General features: G+C 43.9%; 1 protein-coding gene across 1 annotated transcript in view; it reads right to left on the reverse strand.

Moving 5' to 3' along the window:
* SLAMF1 (signaling lymphocytic activation molecule family member 1) overlaps window positions 1–17,370 on the reverse strand; it is a 58,961-nt gene extending 41,591 nt beyond the window's left edge. The window contains exons 1-3 of the mRNA XM_003415189.3: window positions 17,149–17,370; window positions 6,359–6,697; window positions 3,792–4,076 (exon numbers count right to left, since the gene is read on the reverse strand). Of these exons, the coding sequence (XP_003415237.2) occupies window positions 3,792–4,076; window positions 6,359–6,697; window positions 17,149–17,224 (700 nt within the window). The 5' untranslated portion in view covers window positions 17,225–17,370. The remainder of the gene's footprint in view (window positions 1–3,791; window positions 4,077–6,358; window positions 6,698–17,148) is intronic.
* Window positions 17,371–18,734: the final 1,364 nt, after the last annotated feature.

Raw genomic sequence — 18,734 nt, forward strand, 5'->3', positions numbered from 1 at the left:
GAGCCACGGGAGGAAAAGCTGGTGTCAGAATTGGTAAAAATTTTGGAGCGAGGGGATGTGCCTGACCTCTGCCTCATAGGAGTCAGCCTTGGGCTGTTGATCGTGATTCCTCTTCTGCCTTGCAAAGTTCGTGGAGGTCAGTCCACTCTGCCACACCATCCTTACAGTAGAGTTTTCAGGGGCCGATTCTTTGGAAGTAGATCACCAGGCCTTTCGTCTGAGGTGTTTTGGGTGAACTTGAACACCCAACTTTTCAGTTAGCAGCTGAGAGTGTTAACCATTTGCACTACCCAAGGACTCCAGCTGCTCAAGTAAGGACTACATTTCTGAGCTTCTGATAGCGGGTGTGACCATGTGATGAGGCCCTGGCCAAAGAGAGATGCCCAGGTTCCATCCTTCCACCATTCTTAACAGGCTTGCTGGACCGGAAGCACCATGGAGAGGGATCTGACTCTGGGCATGGAATATCTGTAACAATGGATAAACTCCCTGTTTGAATCGAAATGGCCTTGATAGAAAGGAGGATACTCTGGAGCTCAATGGCAGGTGTCAAGCCTTTTCTTCCACTGAGCTAATTCAGGCTTGCTGAGCCAGCTTTTTGCTCATCTACTGAAAAGGGTCCCCTTCTTTTAAACAAGCTTCCAGGGGCATTCCCTTTTAGCTGAATCATTGAAAGCTGTGTATTAACCGTTTTAGCACAGGCCTAAACCAAAACCAAAACCAAAGCCACTGCCATCGAGTCGATTCCGACTCATAGCATAGGCCTACCTATTACAAATCATTAAGGACAGCAGCAAGCTGCACACTATTTAGTGTTGCCCCATGTCAACACTGCTTCACACGACCTGGTGAGAGTACTCTGTAGTACCTGAGGATTTAGACATTGCAACGAAGGTGTTTCATTACAATAGACATTAAAGTGTGTTTTTACTGCAAAACACTGAAATGTTGATTGGAATAGAATGAATATATGACCTGCAGCCATAAATATGTCATTAACAAATTATTTTTAAAAAAGAAAAAAAGAATTAGAGAAACAAATATGTTCTCGTGTGGCTTAGTTTAAGTGAGCCCAGCCAGGAGGCTACTGACATCACATCACATTAGGTCTTGTAGCATCAATAATTTCTCTGAGCTTTTCATTCATGGAAGTGAAAAATATCTAAAGATTTTTCAGAAGCCGTGACCTCTGTAAAAAACTATACTTGAATGGCTCCAGACTTTAAATTAGTATGTGGTTTCCGATCATCCTTCTCCCACCCTGACGGCAAAGTGGAGACCTCCACCAACCGGAAGGTATCTCCTGAAGATGGCTGCCTTCTCCATGTAGACGTGTGTCCTCGCTCTAGCTGCCTTGCTGACAGACTGCTCTGATTATAGATTGTGACGTGACCTCTAATAAACCCTTCGACCCTACCATTTCATCCCCAGCCTGGTATTTCCCTTTGTATGCCCTATGAAAAAAGTCTTTGTAAAACTAGCAGTCACTGCTTTGGTTTAGATCTCATCATCACTTGATGGATTACTGTAAGAATGGCCCCCCATGGCAGTTTGAATACTCCAGGTGCTCCTTGGAAACCCTATGTGGCAGTTCTACTCTGTCCTATAGGGTAGCTATGAGTCGGAATTGACTCGATGGCAACAGGTTTGGTTTGGATTATGACTAGTTTGTCTCTCTTCTACCTCTTCCTGCCCCAGTCTGTTCTCCACGCTGTTGAGTTTTCTCTCTGAAGTGCAAAGCTGACCATGTTACTCCTCTGCCTAAACCTCTTGATTAGCTCTGATCACCTACGGGATAATACAGAACAAGACTCAACTGTATCTGATTACCCTCTGCCTGGAACGTCTTTTATCTGCTCGTTATTCTTCAAAACCCAGTTGATGTCACACCCTCTGTGATGCTGCCTCTGACGCCCTGACACACTGTTAATGGTTCCCTCCTCTTTGTTAACCTTGCACGTACTTCTGTTGCACACTATATGTTATGGTAATTCTTTATCATATAACTTATAGAACTATCGCCCTCCTTCAGAGCAATGCTCGTGTCTTTCTCATCTCTATATACGTAGCACCTAGCACAATGTTGGAACGTAGTTGGAACACAGTAGAAGTTCAATAAATGTCCATCTGGAAATACTCCGGGGCATCTCACTGGAAAGAGTACTATATTGAAGGGCATAATCTGGCTGGACTCCCCATCTCCCCATTTTAGTGATCTGGGAAAGCCCTCCACGTAGATGTCAAGCCTACTATGGGCAAGAGTCTCCTTGCAATGACTCCTATATTCTTCAATGGATGCAGAAAGAAGAATATTAGGGCCTAAGGAATCCCTTAAGGAGCTCTGCTGGCACAGTGATTAAGAGTTTGGCTCCTAACTGAAAGGTCAGCAGTTTGAACCCAACGGCCACTCCGAGGGAGAAAGATGTGGCAGTCTGCTTCTGTAAAGATTACAGCCTAGGAAACCCTATGGGACAGTTCTACTCTATGAGTCAGAATCGACTTGATGGCAACTTGTTTGGTTTTTTTTGAGTTTGTTTGTTTAAGTAATGCCTTGCGGTGCCAGGCCCCTGGTTCTTCTGTCCCTGAACCTGCCTGAGGCAGGGATGCAAGATCTGTTAGCAGAAAGGGTCAGTGGTCTGTCCTGTTTCCAAACTCAAATGTTTAGATGGGCTTACTTAACCTGCCACCTCTTCCTTTTGGTAGCACAACGATGATGCTTTTCTTTCTAGAGAAAAAGCAATCAGAGGATCTAGGTTTAAGTGCTGACTCACTATTTACCAGCTGAGGAAACTTGAAGAGGGTAGTGAGATGCAATGAGCTTTAATGTCCTCATCTGTAAAATGAGGGTGATGCTAACACATATCTAGCATGGTTATTGTGCAAATTAAAAGAGATAATGCAGTTGAAAGTGCTTTGTCAGTAATAAAGAGCCATACGATTTATCGTTGTTATTCCCTAGACTTCCAGGTCTTAGTCCCACCTTTCTCTGACTTCTCTGCTATGGATTCACAGTGCACTACATAAAATGTGGTTCTTCATGATTTTCTGTTTTTCATGATTGATCAAATGTGTCATACCTTATCTTTACAATGTGTTATTTGAGAGCAGAGATCATGTGTCATGTTTATTCCCAATTTCCTATAGCATATCGGATCAATAAATATTGATTAATGGTACAGAAGTGGCCCATCACTAGTGGTGCATGGACTTGGAAGTCATGGCCTGCCACCTGCACCTCCTCATCCAGCCTCCCCTGCAGGTTGGAGTCAAAGCAGGTGGGGGAGAGGATGGATCACAACTTGGAGACCTGGACTCTGGGTCTGGCTCCATCGCTTCCTGTTGGCTTCCTCAACTATGAACTGAGCCTAATAATGCCACCCTGGTCATTACGAAGGAGCCCCCAGGTGGCACAAACAGGTAAGCACTTGGCAGCTAACCAAAAGGTTGGCAGTTTGAGCCCATCCAGAGCCACCTCAGAAGAAAGGCCAGGTGATCTACTTCCCAAAAATCAGCCATTGAAAACCCCACAGAGCATAGTTGTAATCCCACAAACATGGGGCTGCCATGAGTTGGAATTGACTGTGACTGTGACTGTTTTTCCTTTCTTTTCGGTCATTATGAGGAGAATGCACTCACTGAACACACATGGGCGCTTTTGTAAACTATGAAGAAAAATTTAAGTGCTATTACTAAAGTGAAGGGTATGACTTTGGAAGCAGAGCAGTTGATCCAGGTGGGGACTGAGCCCACACTCAGTCAAGTGGCATACTAGCCACCCCCAGGGCACTCACCTGAAGGATTAGGCCCGCAACTGGGCCCCGGGATGAAGATCTGGGAGCGGTTGCTGACGGGGTTACTCACGGTGCAGATGTACATGTTGTTGACATGCTGAGGGCCAAGGGTGAGGTACAGGAGGTGAGAGCTGTTGGCCAGGCTCAGTGGGTGGACGTCCATCTCCTTGCTCCAGCTGTAAACCACATGGTCCCCCTTCTCGACTGTACAGGCCAGCAGCAAGCTGCAGTTCCCAGTCTCCTGCGTCCAGTTTAACACCTTAATTTCTGGAGTGGAGACCTCCTCTGTCAGTAAGGGGGGGAAGGGAGCCATCATTGAAATGAACCCCCTGGAATTCTGAGTTGACTTTTATGTTAGAAAACAACACAGCCTAATGACATCTGTCGCTCACTGAGGGGGTTTAATGTGATTTATTTCTAGTGGGACCTGCTACTTGGCACCATCCCTTTCTCTCCCCTACACTCCTTTCCAGGACCGCCTCGGGATAAAATAGAGAAGAAGGAGATTTTGTTTTTTAGTTTTCTCTTGCCAATGCTATTTATAACCAGAGCTCTTCCAGACGTCCCTTGATCTAGTTTGCTCTCCTGTATTCGATCAGTGGAGTTTGCCATCGACTAATCTCATATGGGTTTTAATTGTAATTGACTAAAGGTATTAACCCAAAAAACAAACAAAAAAACTCAGATGACATAAATTACTAAAATAATGGGTTTTTAATGGTAGGGCTTTATCTACAGTGTGTGGTGTGTGTGTTTGTAGCAAAAACTGTATTGTATCTGGGGTGGGAATGGCTCTAAAATCATAGCCACAGACTCCATCAACCTACCGCACTCTTAAGCTGTGGAGTGGGTAAGGAAAAAGGGAAAGTCTTATTTATTTTACAGCTACTGTAGGACAGGCTGGAGCCCTGGTGGCACAGTGGTTAAGAGCTTGGCTGATAATCAAAAGGTCACAGTTCAAATCCACTAAGCCACTCCTCGGAAACCTCATGGAACAGTTCTACTCTGTCCTATAGGGTCGCTATGAGTCAGAATAGACTCGACAGTAGCCAGTTTTTTGTTTTGTAGGACAGGGGGAGACCCAGTGACATAGTGGTTAAGAGCTATGGCTGCTAACCAAAAGGTTGGCAGTTTGAGTCCACCACCTGCTCCTTGGAAACCCCATGAGACAGTTCTACCCTGTCCTATAGGGTTGCTATAAGTTGGAATCAACTTGATGGCAATGCATTTTTTTGTTTGGGTAGGACAGGCACACTGCTGGAATTTAACATTCATCCCCTTCTTTAATCTTCTCAACAACCCTTTGAGGTAGTCATAATTATGCCCATTTTATAGATGAGGAAACTGAGTCCCAGAGAAGTGGGATGTCTTATATCATGTCACACAGCTTCAAACAGCCAAGCTGAAAAATGAACCTGGTCCTGACTCCAAAATCTGGTCTCTTTCTTTGACTTAAGGAGAAAGTCATGGTTGCAGAGACCATATTTTCCAAGGTAAGAATTTCACTATAAGATGTGACAAAGACTGAACTTATAGGAATAGAAGGACAGAATGTATGACATAGGCTGTTCTGAAAAATTGCAGGTTGTATGGTCTCCCTGGTTGTGGCAGCCTTGTCCCCAGTCACTGTTAGAGCTAAATGGACTCCTTACACCTGGTGGGGGGTGGGGAAGCTCTGCTCACACTGTGTGAAGGGAGGACAGTGCTGGGGGAAGGGGTTGGGAAGGGTGGGATACTGCTAACTCTCCTCTAGACACCTGAGGATTTCAAAGAAATGTTGGGTGGGTGGGGCTCCCTGTCCTGTTCACAGAGAGAAGAAAGTCACTTTGAGGAAGCAGGGAAGACCCATGCGGTTGGAAGGATTCCTGGGAATTCATGTGAGCCTTTGGGCCTAAGAGACACAAACTCTGGGTGCATTCAAGGAGTGGCAGATGCCAGAAAAAAAGTGCTGACCTTGGAGTCAAATGGACCTGGGCCCTAGTTTAAGCTCTGCAACTAACGACCCTATAACCAGAGCCTTTGTTTAAATGACAAAAAGTCACTTCTATCAGGTAGATGAAATCCTGTGTCAGGGTGGTGAGCAGACCAGGAGCTGAATTTCAGCTCTCACTTACCCAGTGCCCTAAGGCAGTGAACAACCTACACACGTGCCTAAGCGTGTGCAAATCCTTCTCTCTGGATTCCAGTGTCCTCAACCATGAAAGAGAGTTTGGGCTCCATTTTAAAAATCATAAAGAAAAGCCTTTTTTTTCCCAAACAAAATCTTTTTTGCAAACTAAAGCTCCTGTGGTCTCCAGGCCCCCCAGTACACAGGCAGCTGGACTCCTTTCCTTTGGCAAATGAGGGTGAGGGTAGCTAGTGTTAATAGCTACCACCAATGTGTAATTAAAAATAAATTGTGAACCTCTACAACTCCTTCCATGAAGCCCAGTTTATATCCTCAGACTAGATGACCTTTCAAGTTGCTTCCAATTCTAAATACTCTTTGCTTCTGAGAGAGGTCTACATTCTTGGATATAGGACCATCTTGGCCCTCCAGTGTGAATTGGGGAAGCCACAATTATTACCATAAAGCCTCAGCTCCAGGCAAAACTGCTGGACCGAATGGTTTTGCTCCGTAGTCATAGAGTACCAGCCTTCATCCTCTTTCCTGCTTTTCAGGATCTCCAGGCTCAGGCTTTCCAGGTGAAATTTATAGCGGTCTTCTAGATTGGGTGGAGAGCTCCTTTCAGATGGATCAAGAGACACTATTTTTTTCTTGAAGATGCTTCCAAGCGATGTTTCCATTGTGACAACAATGCGGATGCTCTCGCTCATGCTTTTATTTATCCCTTTGTACGTCAGGGGCAGCATCAATTTGCTTCCCAACCTCTGGATAATCTTGGGGCAGTCCATTGAGTGTCCACCTATGGGAAGGAGAAGAGAGTCCTTTATCATAGAGGTCTTCAAGAGCCACATCATCTGTGGATTACGAATGGCAGACTGGGAGGATCACCCTCTCCCCCTTGGGTTATCCTTGGGGTTGCCAGGTCCTTAGTACTCTATGAGGACCGTCATGAGGATCTCCATTGTATTTTCAGTATTTAAAAAATCCCAGTGGAAATCTTAAGCTCCTTAGGATAGAGCTAACTAGAACTAGCACGACTAACACAGACTACTAGAACACTGGGTTTCTCTGATCTGGGAGGGAATACTACCAAATTGGACCTATAGATAAGGCATCTAAAGCACAGAGGGATGAAATAATTTCCCTAAAGACACATAACTAGTACAAGGCAGAGCCAGGACTGGAATCCAGGTCTGTTAATTCCTCCATCAGGCTTCTTGCCACCATTGGGTATATAGGATGAAAGATAAAGAGCAAATGAAAGTAATTCTGAGCTCCCAGGGGACCAGGGAGCCAGGAGCATCATTTCTAGTGGTGAGGAATAAACAAAAGTCTGAAAGACTTGGGGTCATGGTGGTGGTGAGCCTAGCATTAAAACTGTAAAGTCCTAGCTCCCCCGCCCCGCCCCCAAATCCTAAGATAGTTAATAATATTGAGGGTGAGAAATTATTTTGGGTCTCTTCTTGAAAAAAGCTGAGCCAGCAAACCAAAACAAAACGAAACAAATAAAAAAAAAAAACTTTTAAACCACTGTAAGGGATTCTACTGCTGATCATTTAACACCTCCTCGCTCCTCAAACCACAACCTGCTTTTCTCTCTCTCTTAGCTGATGTACTTGCTTCTCATTTCACTGAAAAGCTAGAAGAAACAATAGAGAACTTCTATGTATTACCACCACCAAATCAACCCACCCACCTGGCTGAATGGTCTATGCTCTCATTTAAGGTCAGAGCCTCTTCCTTCATGGAGCACTCATCTGCTTCAAGGCTTTTTCCTACAATTGTCCCTGCCTCTTGCATCATCAATTTTTTAAAAAGTGTACTTTAGGTGAAGGTTTATAGAGCAAATTAGTTTCTCATTAAACAGTTGATACCCATATTGTTTTTGCAACATTGGTTGCCAACCCCATGACATGTCAACACTCTCCCCTTCTTGCCCTTGGGTTCCCCATTACCAGCTTTCCTGTCCCCTCCTGCCTTCTCGTCCTTGTCCCCGAACTGGTGCCCCTTTAGTCTCGTTTTGTTTTATGGGCTGTCTAAACTTTGGCTGAAGGGTGAACCTTAGGAGTGACTTCAGTACTAAGTTAAAAGAGTGTCTGGAGGCCATATGCTTGGGGTTTCTCCGGTCTGTCAGACCAGTAAGTCTGGCCTTTTGTGTGTGTGTGTGAGTTAGAATTTTGTTCTACATTTTTCTCCAGCTCTGTCTAGGACCCTTTATTGTGATCTTTGTCAGAGCAGTTGTTTCTGGTAGCCGGGCACCATCTAGTTTTGCTGGACTCAGTCTGGTGGAGGCTGTGGTAGTTATGGTTCATTAGTCCTTTGGACAAATCTTTCCCTTGTGCCTTTGTTTTTTTTCATTCTCTCTTTCTCCAAATGGGGTGGCACCAATGAAGTATCTTAGATAGCCACTCGCAAGCTTTTTAGACCCTAGATGCTACTCACCAAAGTAGGAGGTAGAACATTTTCTTTATAAACTATGTTATGCCAGTTGAGCTAGATGTCCCCTGGGACCATGGTCCCTAGCCCTCAGTCCGGTAATTTGGTCCCTCAGGGAGTATGGAGCATCATCAGTTTTCTACTGGGCTATTTCCATTAAGAAAAATCATGCCGATTTCAAAAATCCTTTCCTTGATTCCACGTCCAAGTCAAGCTACTTCCCCATTTCTCTGCTTTCCTAGAAAAATGCATTTAACTTAAACTTATACTTTCTGTTTCCATTTCCTGACCCATCTTCCCTTGTACTCACTCCAGAGAGACTCCCCTACTACTCACTGGAATAGCCCTTGTCAAGGTCACTGTCAGCTTCATGATGTCAAGTTAATTCTCAGGCCTCCTCTTATTTGCTCTCCCAGTAGCATTTGACAAAATTAATCACTTCCTCCTTGAAAAACTTTCTTCTTTTGTCTCCTGGGACACCGTGCTCTCCTAGTTTTCCTTCTATTCCATTGGCTGTCTCTTCTCAGTCTCTGTGGCTACAAGCTTTTCTTCTAGACCTCCAAATATTGGAGCGTCCTAGGACTTAGTACTCAGACCTCTTCTTTTCCCCTTCCTCATTAATCCAGTGTCTCATCCAGTTGCATGGTTTGAAATATTTCCAGTATGCTTACAGAGTTATATCTCCCACCCACATTCTTTTGTTGCACTCCCAATTGTCTACACAGTTCAGCGCTGCTGGATGCACAGGTGTCCTACGTTATAATTGCCCCCTCACTGTCTCCCTGGCTGCTAATGGACATAATAGTTACTAATGCACATAAGGTATGTGCTTCAGGGGGAGATGATTGTCCTTTAAAGAAACCCAGAACACTATCTTTGTGGGGTAAAGGAGGAAGGGCTGTATTCTGGCCCCAGTAAATCTAGAATAGCCTGAGCAGGGGCAATAAATGATATTTATTGCCTGCAGGGGACTTTCCGTTTTTATCACCATCTTTTACTTTTTACTTCCCCTTTTTATCACCCCTTCCCCTACCTATTCTCTGTACATGCTATTTGGCATGTAGATATGGTTGTCTGATTAGTATTTAATCACAGGAGAGAGGAATTTAGGCAATTTCCTCCCAAGATGTGAACTGGGATGTGCTTAGATGCTATTTAACCCTGTGGTGGGAGCCTAACGTTGGGGAACCTAGGCTAATGAAGATGACATGTGCAGTCCTATTCATCCGTGTCCTATTTATTCTGTAAGAAATGAAAGTCTGTTGGTCACGCCATTAGAAGTGTTTGGTCTGTGCTCTGCTCCAAACTAAGAACTTGTGAATATAGTGACACTGCAGCACGTGGAGGTCCAAAGGCAATCTCAACCTTAACAAATGAACTCTGGATTCTGTGGCCCCTCCTGCAAAGAATATCACAATTCACCCAATTTCTCGGATCAAAAATATTGGAATCATCCTTGACTGCTTTCTTTCTCTCATGCTCTACCCTCAGTCTATCGGCTTATCTTGTTGGCTCTGCCTTCACAATATGAATGGCATCCAAGCACTTCTCACCTACTTCATGTTTACCATTATCATCACAGACCTGGGTATTTCCGTTGCCTTCCAACTTGTCTGCCTGCATCGTACAATGGACAGAGTAATCTTTTGAAACCGTGTCGGATTTGGTCTCTCACATACTTTTAAACTTCCAGGGCTTTCTATCATCCATAGAATAAAATCCGACCTCCTTGCAAGGGCTTCAAAGACTCTGCACCACCTGGTCCATGGTACCTAGCCCTCGTTCACTGCACTATCACCACATTGGCTCCCTGCTATTCCTCAAACGTTTCTATCTCAGGGCTTTTGTGTTTGCTGTTCCCTCTCTCTGGCATATTTGAATAGCTTGTTCCCGCACTTTATTTTAGGTTTCTGCTCAAAAATTTATCTCCCCTGTAAGGCCTTTCTGACCGTTCTATCTAAAAATAATGTTCTTCCCTCTTCTTATAGCACTTATCACTTCCTCATGTTGTTGTCATGGATTGAATTGTGTTCCCCCAAAAAATGTGTGTATCAATTTTGCTGGGCCGTGATTGCCAGTATTGTGTGGTCATCCTCCATTTTGTGATTGTAATTTTATATTAAAGAGGATTAGGGTAGGATCGTAATACCCTTACTAAGGTCACAGCCCTCATCCAATGTAAAGGGAGTTTCCCTGGGGTGTGGCCTGCACCACCTTTTTATCTTAAGAGAGATAAAAGGAAAGGGAAGCAAACAGAGAGTTGGGAACCTCATACCACAAAGAAAGCAGTGCCGGGAACAGGGTATCCTTTGGACCCAGGGTCCCTGCATCAGGGGAAGATTGATAAGAAGGCCGACAGAGAGAGAAAGCCTTTCCCTGGAGCTGACATCCTGAATTTGGACTTTTAGCCTACTTTACTGTGAAGAAATAAATTACTTTTTGTTAAAGACACCCACTTGTGGTATTTCTGTTACAGCAGCACTAGATGACCAAGATAATTATATTACATGTTTCTGATTTTTATCTCCCTTGCTAGAATGCAAAAACCCTGAGAACAAGAGCATCATTTTGTTCACTGTTTTTTTTCTATGACCTACGACAGTGCTTAGCACATAGTAGGATTTTAATAAGTATTTGTTGAATTTACAAATGCTGAAAGCCATTTTAACTGACAAAAATCTCTCTTATTTAACTTTGCCCAACTGAACTTAACCATAAGCTAGTGTTCATAAAAGAAGGAGCCCACGACTCAGAGAGAGCACAGATTGTTCTAGCTGATAAAAAGTCAGAAGACTAAAATAGAACCTTCTGCTTAAGTAATCCAGCCACTTAGAAGGGACATGACTGACTTGTGGTTAAGATGAGTTGTTGAAAAATTGGGCAAACTGGTCAAAATATTCTTGATGCCCAGATGCCCCAAAACCCGAGCACTGTCCTGTGAAAATCTCAGCTCATGTCAGAACAGAGATCTGGGAAAAAGAAAATGCAGTCTGGGCTGAAATCGGGACTAGAGGGGCTGAGATCCATAATTGTTAAGGAAACTGAAAAAGGCAATTATGCATTTGTTCCTTTAAAAAAATTGCTGCTACTATATCAACTCTTAAAACAGAGTGTTCTTTCCTGTTTTTTTAATTAACTAAACTAGGAATGCTGTTTTGTGTGTTGTTGTTGTTTTTTAAACTACTATAAATTGGGAAGCATGTTGGACTTCCTTCCAGTCACACAAATGCCGGACTGTCCAGGTAACGTGGCTCCGCTGGTGACTACATGCCTGAATTACAGGTATGGTACCCAAGGGAACAACCTCTTAAGTCCTGAACATAATTGTCTATATTTAAAGGAATGACAAATTTTATAGCTATACATGCAAGTAGAAATGTCATGTGGTACATGGACCCCTGAAATTGTGTACAAAAGTTGTGGGGATGAGCATAGGTGTATACTTCTCTGGGAGAACAACTGTAAGTCTCACCTCTCAAAGGAACCTGAGGTTCAAAACAAGGTTAACAACCTCTACCATATCGTTGACTTTTTGACCAATTTTGGATATGGAAAAAACAAAAAAAGAATAGAAATGATCCCCACTCTCAGACCATAACCCCCTCCCCTCCCAGACCCCTTCCATGCACCCTTCCCTCTACCTTGCCCTGCAGACTTTGCACTGTGGTTGCTTCCAGAACTTGGAATTGGGGAGAGAGGGGTTATAGGATGAGGAGGGGAGTAGCAAAATAATATATATATATATATATTTTTTTTTTTATTGAAGAAAAATAAAGAAAACGGGAAGGGAAAGAGTAATAGAAAACTGGGCAGCTGTAAAGGGCAGGCTGAGTGACTGAGTGGTTTATGTGGGGAATGAAACCAAGAATTAACCAGGAAGAGCTGGGGAACAGACCCACAACCCACATAAACAATGTTGATGTAACACCTGCCAGTGTGTGAGAGGCAGGTCTGGAGGGAACGCTGGAAATCATTTCTACCTAAACATAAGTGGAAAAATAAGTGTGTGTGGGGTGGGGGGGAGTGGGGATAGGTGGTAAAGTGGTTCATAAAACCCACCAAGTGGAGTCCCTGCCTCTGAAACATCCTACTGCCTGATGAGTGTTTTCCAGTGAGTCTGTGATTCAGTTAGCCCTGTTTATCAAAGTAGTCTGGCAGGAAACATTTGTTGCTGGAAACACCAACTCACTTTCCTTCATGGGTAATTCTGCTTAGAAAGTAGAGTCATTCAAATGAACCCATGGATATTGGCCTGAAAGCAGCAGGATTTAGCTAACCCAGTCACAAGGTCATATTCTACCTAACGGTAACCCTTTTTTGCCCACCCTGATGCTTTCTTGTGTCCTTGTAGCATCTTGCCACACTTCCTTCAGGTAGAGAAGAGGCAGGCTTATAGTTCTTTTGGTTTACCTAGGCCTACAAAGAAAAGATAACTTGTCTAATACTGCTTTTTAAACCATAACCCCAGTGGCAGTTCATCTATTTCTTGGTGTTGCTGGGTCTTCCTATCTTAGAGCATTTACACTTACCGTGCCTCAGCCTGAAAGCTCTACCCCTTTATTTATCTAACTCCTCCCATCCTTCAGTTCTCAGCCTCCACATCCCTTCCTTAGGAAAGTCTTCTATGACGCCTAGCTTAGGTTAGGCTTCCCTGCAATATGCTTCCAATGCACTTTGCAACTCTCCTGCATCACATATTTGACTTATGGTTCAATGCCTGTCATCCTTACTCAGTTATAAGCTCCCATGAGCAAGGACTGAGTTTGTTTTGTTCTCTGCTGTATCCCTAGCACCCACCTAGAACACTGTGGAGGCTCGATACATTCTTGTTTCTCAAGTGAACAAAAAACCTGAAGGAATGAATCACGACATAGAGCCTAAGTTTTCTTCTTTCAAAAATCAGAATGTGCTCTGTTTCACCTTCTAACAGCCTGTTATGGGTCGAATTGTGTCCCCCAAAAATATGTGTTGTAAATTCTAACCTCTATGCCTGTGATGTCACCTTGAAGACTAAGGTGCGCCCGACCCAAGCCATGGTATTTTCAATTGCATCATATGCATGTGAAAGCTGGACAATGAATAAGGAAGACTGAAGAAGAGTTGACCCCTTTGAATTGTGTTATTGGTGAAGAATATTGAATATACCATGGACTGCCAAAAGAACGAACAAATCTGTCTTGGAAGAAGTACAACCAGAATGCTCCTTAGAAGCCAGGATGGCGAGACTGCATACTTTGGACATACTTTGGACATGTTGTCAGGAGGGATCGGTCCCTGAAGAAGGCCATCATGCTTGGCAAAGCAGAGGGTCAGCAAAAAAAAAGAAGACCCTGAAAGAGGTGTATTGACACAGTGGCTGCAACAATGAGCTCAAGCATAACAACGATTGTGAGGATGGTGCAGGAGAGGGAAGTGTTTTGTTCTGTTGTGCATAGGTCGCTATGAGCCAGAACAGACTGGACCGCACCTAACAACAACAACATGCCTGAGATTATAATCCCGTTTGGGAATGGGCTGTCTTTATTATGTTAATGAAACAGGATTAATGTTGGGTGTGTCTTAAATTAATCTTTTGAGATATAAAAGAGATTAAATAAGTAAGGGAAAGAAACAAGAAGCAAAGATGGAGGAAGAGAGGTGCCAAGCTACATGAAGACTGCCTAGGAGCAGAAACTCAAGGAGACAAGGACCTTCCTCCAGAGCTGACAGAGAGAGAAACCTTTTCCTAGAGCCAGTACCCTGAATTTGGACTTCTAGCCTCCTAAATTGTGAGAAAATAGATTTCTTTTTGTTAAAGCCACCTGTTTATGGTATTTCTGTTACAGCAACACTAGATAACTAAGACATACCCCTAAGAGGTATGTGGGGAAAAATTATGAGGACCCTTCTCTTCACTTCCCAGTGAGGAGATGGAAGTACTGGAGCCATGCAGCCTAGATTTCATTTACCATTCCCTCTGAACGCTCACAAAACTTTACCTCTGCATTTGTGCCTTCATCTAGAATACTATTTTTTCAAATACCACAAAAATTCAACCCAATAGACATATATATTTGGAAGGACACACAAGAACCTGGTAACAGTGTAAGCCTTCAGGAAGAGGGATGGGAGGGAGAGTAAGTCTTTACTTCACACCTTTTTGAATTGTTTAGGTTTTACAGATATTTGTGTGATACTCTCCCAATAAATAAACCACTTAACAGAAAATTTAAGTGAAAAATTGCATGACAAAAAAAGTTTCTATCCACTTTCCGAATTCCAGATCAAATCCTTCTAAATTTTATCCAAGTCTCTCATATTTTAAAAATTCTATGGCATGTTCCATGTACTTCAATTATAGGTAGTATATTCTAATTTTTACTAAGGGATATAGGTACAGATTGAAGCCTCCCTTCACCAAATATAAACTCATTCAGTTTCCTTCGTTGAGACAGTAGTCTCTGGAGTCAAGCTATGTGACAGTGGAGAAATCACTAGACCCACTCTGGGCCTCTTTTTTCATTTATAAAATGTTAATGCTAGTAGTCACAGTACATATCCTATAGGGTTGGTGTAAGAATTAAATGAATAATACACATAAAGAAGTTGAAGCAGTGCCTGGCATACAGTAAGCATGCAATACATGCTACTATTTTCATTCAACAAATATTTATGGAAAAACTCTCAGGACCAGGCACTGTGTCAAGTGCTGGGCAGAGGTTGTGGTTGTTTGCTTTATTTCTCCCACACCTTACATCATGTGTCCTCAATAGATAGTGGCTGAATGGAATCATTCAAATTATTTTGTGGATGAAACCAAATAGCCCCGATGTTCTGATTTCTAGCCAAGAGCTGGAGATGCCAAAAGTGATGGCTTCATATTACCGTATGCAACTTTCAAGAGATGGAAGCACTAAGTCTACATCTTGGGATAGAATGGGTCAGTGAACAGACAAATTTGGGCCAAGTATAGCACCCACCCACTTGTCCCTCACCTCTCCCCTAGTGTGTGTGAAGAGGCTGGGGAAGGCATGCCTGAAAAAATAAAAGAGCTCCCTGGGTGAAATGGAAAACCCACTTATTTGGGGATGGGTCAGTAGACTTTTTAATTTTTAGAATTCTGCCTGGAAGGTGAGCTGAGTTGAGATGGGAAGGAGAGTGGGTATGGATTTTACAAGAAATCAGTCTTCTTGGTTGAGTAAATCTGTCATGGCTGACCTATCTCATGTGCAAAGCATTTCCGCCTGGGTTTTATTGGGGTTTCACAAAATGGTGTGTATTTAAAAATAAAAATACTGAAAAAAATTTTGTACATATTTCGGAGAAGACAGAATGCAAAGAAGGGAGTAGCTGCTAATTGGGTGGAGGCTCCTATCAGGCTGGGCTGTTTTCTCACTAACCATTGACTCCCAAAGTGCGCAGTGAAGCAGCTGTCAGCAGAACCTGGAGATGCTATGGGCTAGACTGATCAGGAGCCAAACAAGCCAGGGATGAAAAAGCCCAGGCAACACTTCAACCCAGTCACTCCTGGTAGTCACCAACAAGTACTCCAAGAAAGATGGTCCACCAAGGAAGACTTGGCTCTCCTATGACAACTTTAAGTGGCTCATTTTGGCTTTCTGAGTCCTGAGTTCCATTCTTCCTCCCCTAGGCCTCAGGAAGTAAGAGCCTTGGGGTCTGCCTGATTCTGAGGTAAAGTGAGGCATAGCAAAGGCTCAGGCACCCTCTGGGCCTCCTCATCTGGGAGTCTGGCAAGAGAGAGTCCACATCCGCAGCTCCCACACATCCCTGGCATATCCCGGGGCTTTTCCTAGAAAAGTCCATAATGGATTTGCCATCTTGAAAACCCCAAGGCCAAAACACCCTGGGTGTCAGGATTTCCCCCCTTCCCTGATGCCGCTTCTACTCCAGGTTGTCTCCTACACTCTAACCAAAGCCCCAAGGCATTTAAGCAGAAAGGAATTGATGCTCACCCCCTACTCACACAGCCAGCCCAAGGTGCACTTCTAGCTTCACTTTTTCCCCCTCAAGTACCGTTTCTCATAACCCTGATAATACTGAATGGAGAACCCTAGCTTACCTTTGGAGGAAGACAGGCAAAAGACAAGAGCAGGACCCAGCTCCAAATGCTCTGCTATTTATATGGTCCAGCTGCTGGAGCTGCACTGACCCTGAAGGCTCCAGATTTGCATTTCCCACTTACCATAATTAGCCCTGGGCTCCAGAAATCCTGGCTTCTCCCCTCCTTTCTACCATGGAAACTTCTCTTCTAGGAAATAGCCATCAGTGACCACACTGTGGCCACAGTCTGTTCTTAGCTGAAGACCTGAGGTTTTCACTTCTACCTCTCCTTCCCGCTCTAACCCCCTCCTTCTTGTTGGACCATGTTCCTGGTTTGTCTGCTGGTGTGTGTGCAGCATCTCCTCCAGGGCAGAGATATAGGATTAATCTCTCAGAGCTTTGCCCCTCCAGCTTAGTTTCTCTAGCCTGGGTCTTTGCCAGAATGGTAACCCATGCAAAACCAACCACTCAACCAAGATTTCAACCAGAACCTCTCGCCCTGAAAGGCTGGTCTACAATGTGACCAGTACCTTTGGATTAGAGCTCCCAGTTTCCCTGGGAACTAGGATTGGTGAGGCTGAGCCTTAGTAGGAGCCCAGGAACTCATAATGTTCCTTCCTTTTTCAAAGATGCTGGAGAACTCAGAGCCAGTCCCTAAGGAAGAGAAAGGCGGCCACAGCCCCCAGCCCCTGCATCTTTTCTCTATCCACAGGGCTGTGCTGATTCCTAGCAGGTCATCATAGTATCCAAAACCTCAAACAGATGAACACTCACCTGTTCCGCAGCTCAGCTCAGAAGCCAGAGAAAGCAATAGCAGGAGGTTCAACGAGAGGAGCCCCTTGGAATCCATCAGTCAGGAAGGAGAGAAAAGGGAGCTTGCCAGGAGTCCGGCAGCTGCTTACAGACACACCAGGGCAGAAGATCTACATGTCAGACAGCGCTGCCTCTGCCAGCAAGGCTATGCAGCAGCTTCCTGTCTCAGAGGGACTTTTTCTGCCTGTGTATTGAGGATTGCTCATCTCTCTTTAGACTTTAAATCACTTTGTTGTTCTCAAGAAGTACGAGTCAGGCGCTTAGACTACTGGAGCCAGGAAGGGGGCTATGCCGAGTCATCTCAACCAAACCCCAGCTTTTGGTAGAAATATACACCCCTTGCATTTTCTTAGCTGTTTCTTGGAAAGTGGTGTCACAGTTCTCTGGGAAGTTCTATCTGCTAACTTTTCTTTGAGTGCAAAGAAAGTCTTCTTTGTGCTCAGGTCTATAGTGAATGTGGGGTTTTGTCAGACCCATTTCCAAATTTGGATGAGTTAGTTCAAAGTCCAACTTGGATGGCTGAACTTGGATGAGCGTGGGACCCTTACTTCTCATTTGCCCCATAATTTTGCAGAACAACTCTAAATGTAGGTACCTGGTGCCACAGTCAGGAGTCACTGGGTGGTGCAAATAGTTAAGTGGTCAGCTACTAACCATAAGACTGATGATTCAAATCCACCCATAGGCACCTCAAGAGAAAGGCCTGGCTATCTGCTTCTGAAAGGTCACAGCCTTGGAAATCCTGTAGACTGCAGTTCTACTCTGAAACACATGGGGTCACCACGAGTTGGAAGCGACTTGACAGCAATTGGTTTAGTTGTTTTTTTTTTTTTTTGGTTTTGGTGCCACAATCACAGGTGGGCAAGTGCGGATCACTTGGCAAAACTCATCTTCTCTGCTGGGTACAATGTGGTAAATCTTAGTGAGCTCCAAGCTGTGATTGAAGGAGTCACCTTTATTTTAGAACTTGTGTCTGCTGAGGAGAGGGGGCTAGAATTGCCAGAAGAAAGACCCTGTGCTTTTTCACGAGTCAAGCTGTAAGAGTGGGACAAAGGAAGGTTCTACTCCCAGTGCTCACGAAGAAGGCCTTGTAAGGCAAGGCTAGTGTTTCAGAAAAGTTCATTTCAATAGGGCAGAGACACTTTCTGATAGGCCTCTAAGGGGTCCAGGTGATAAGAGCTGATGATATTGTGAACTTGCTATTTATCCTGTTTTCTCCCTTCTATCTCCCAGTACCCAACCATCCCCTACCACGCCACTACCCAGTGGTGTGCTGGAGCCAGCATTACTGACTAATGAGGTACAATTGCTAAATTTTCAGGAATCTGTGAGCTGGTTGGTAAAAAATGGTCATTATCAAAAATTAAATTATATAAACTTGTGGTTAAATAAATTATATTAAAAATAAAGGGAATAAAAACTCAAAATTATTTTGTTGTTATTAGGTGCCATCGAGTTGGTTCTGACTTCAAGTGACCCTATGTATAACAAAATGAAACCTTGCCCAGTCCTGTGCCATTCTCACAATCATTGCTATGTTTGAGGCC

Source organism: Loxodonta africana, chromosome 3, assembly GCF_030014295.1.
Source record: "Loxodonta africana isolate mLoxAfr1 chromosome 3, mLoxAfr1.hap2, whole genome shotgun sequence".
Lineage (NCBI taxonomy): Eukaryota > Metazoa > Chordata > Mammalia > Proboscidea > Elephantidae > Loxodonta > Loxodonta africana.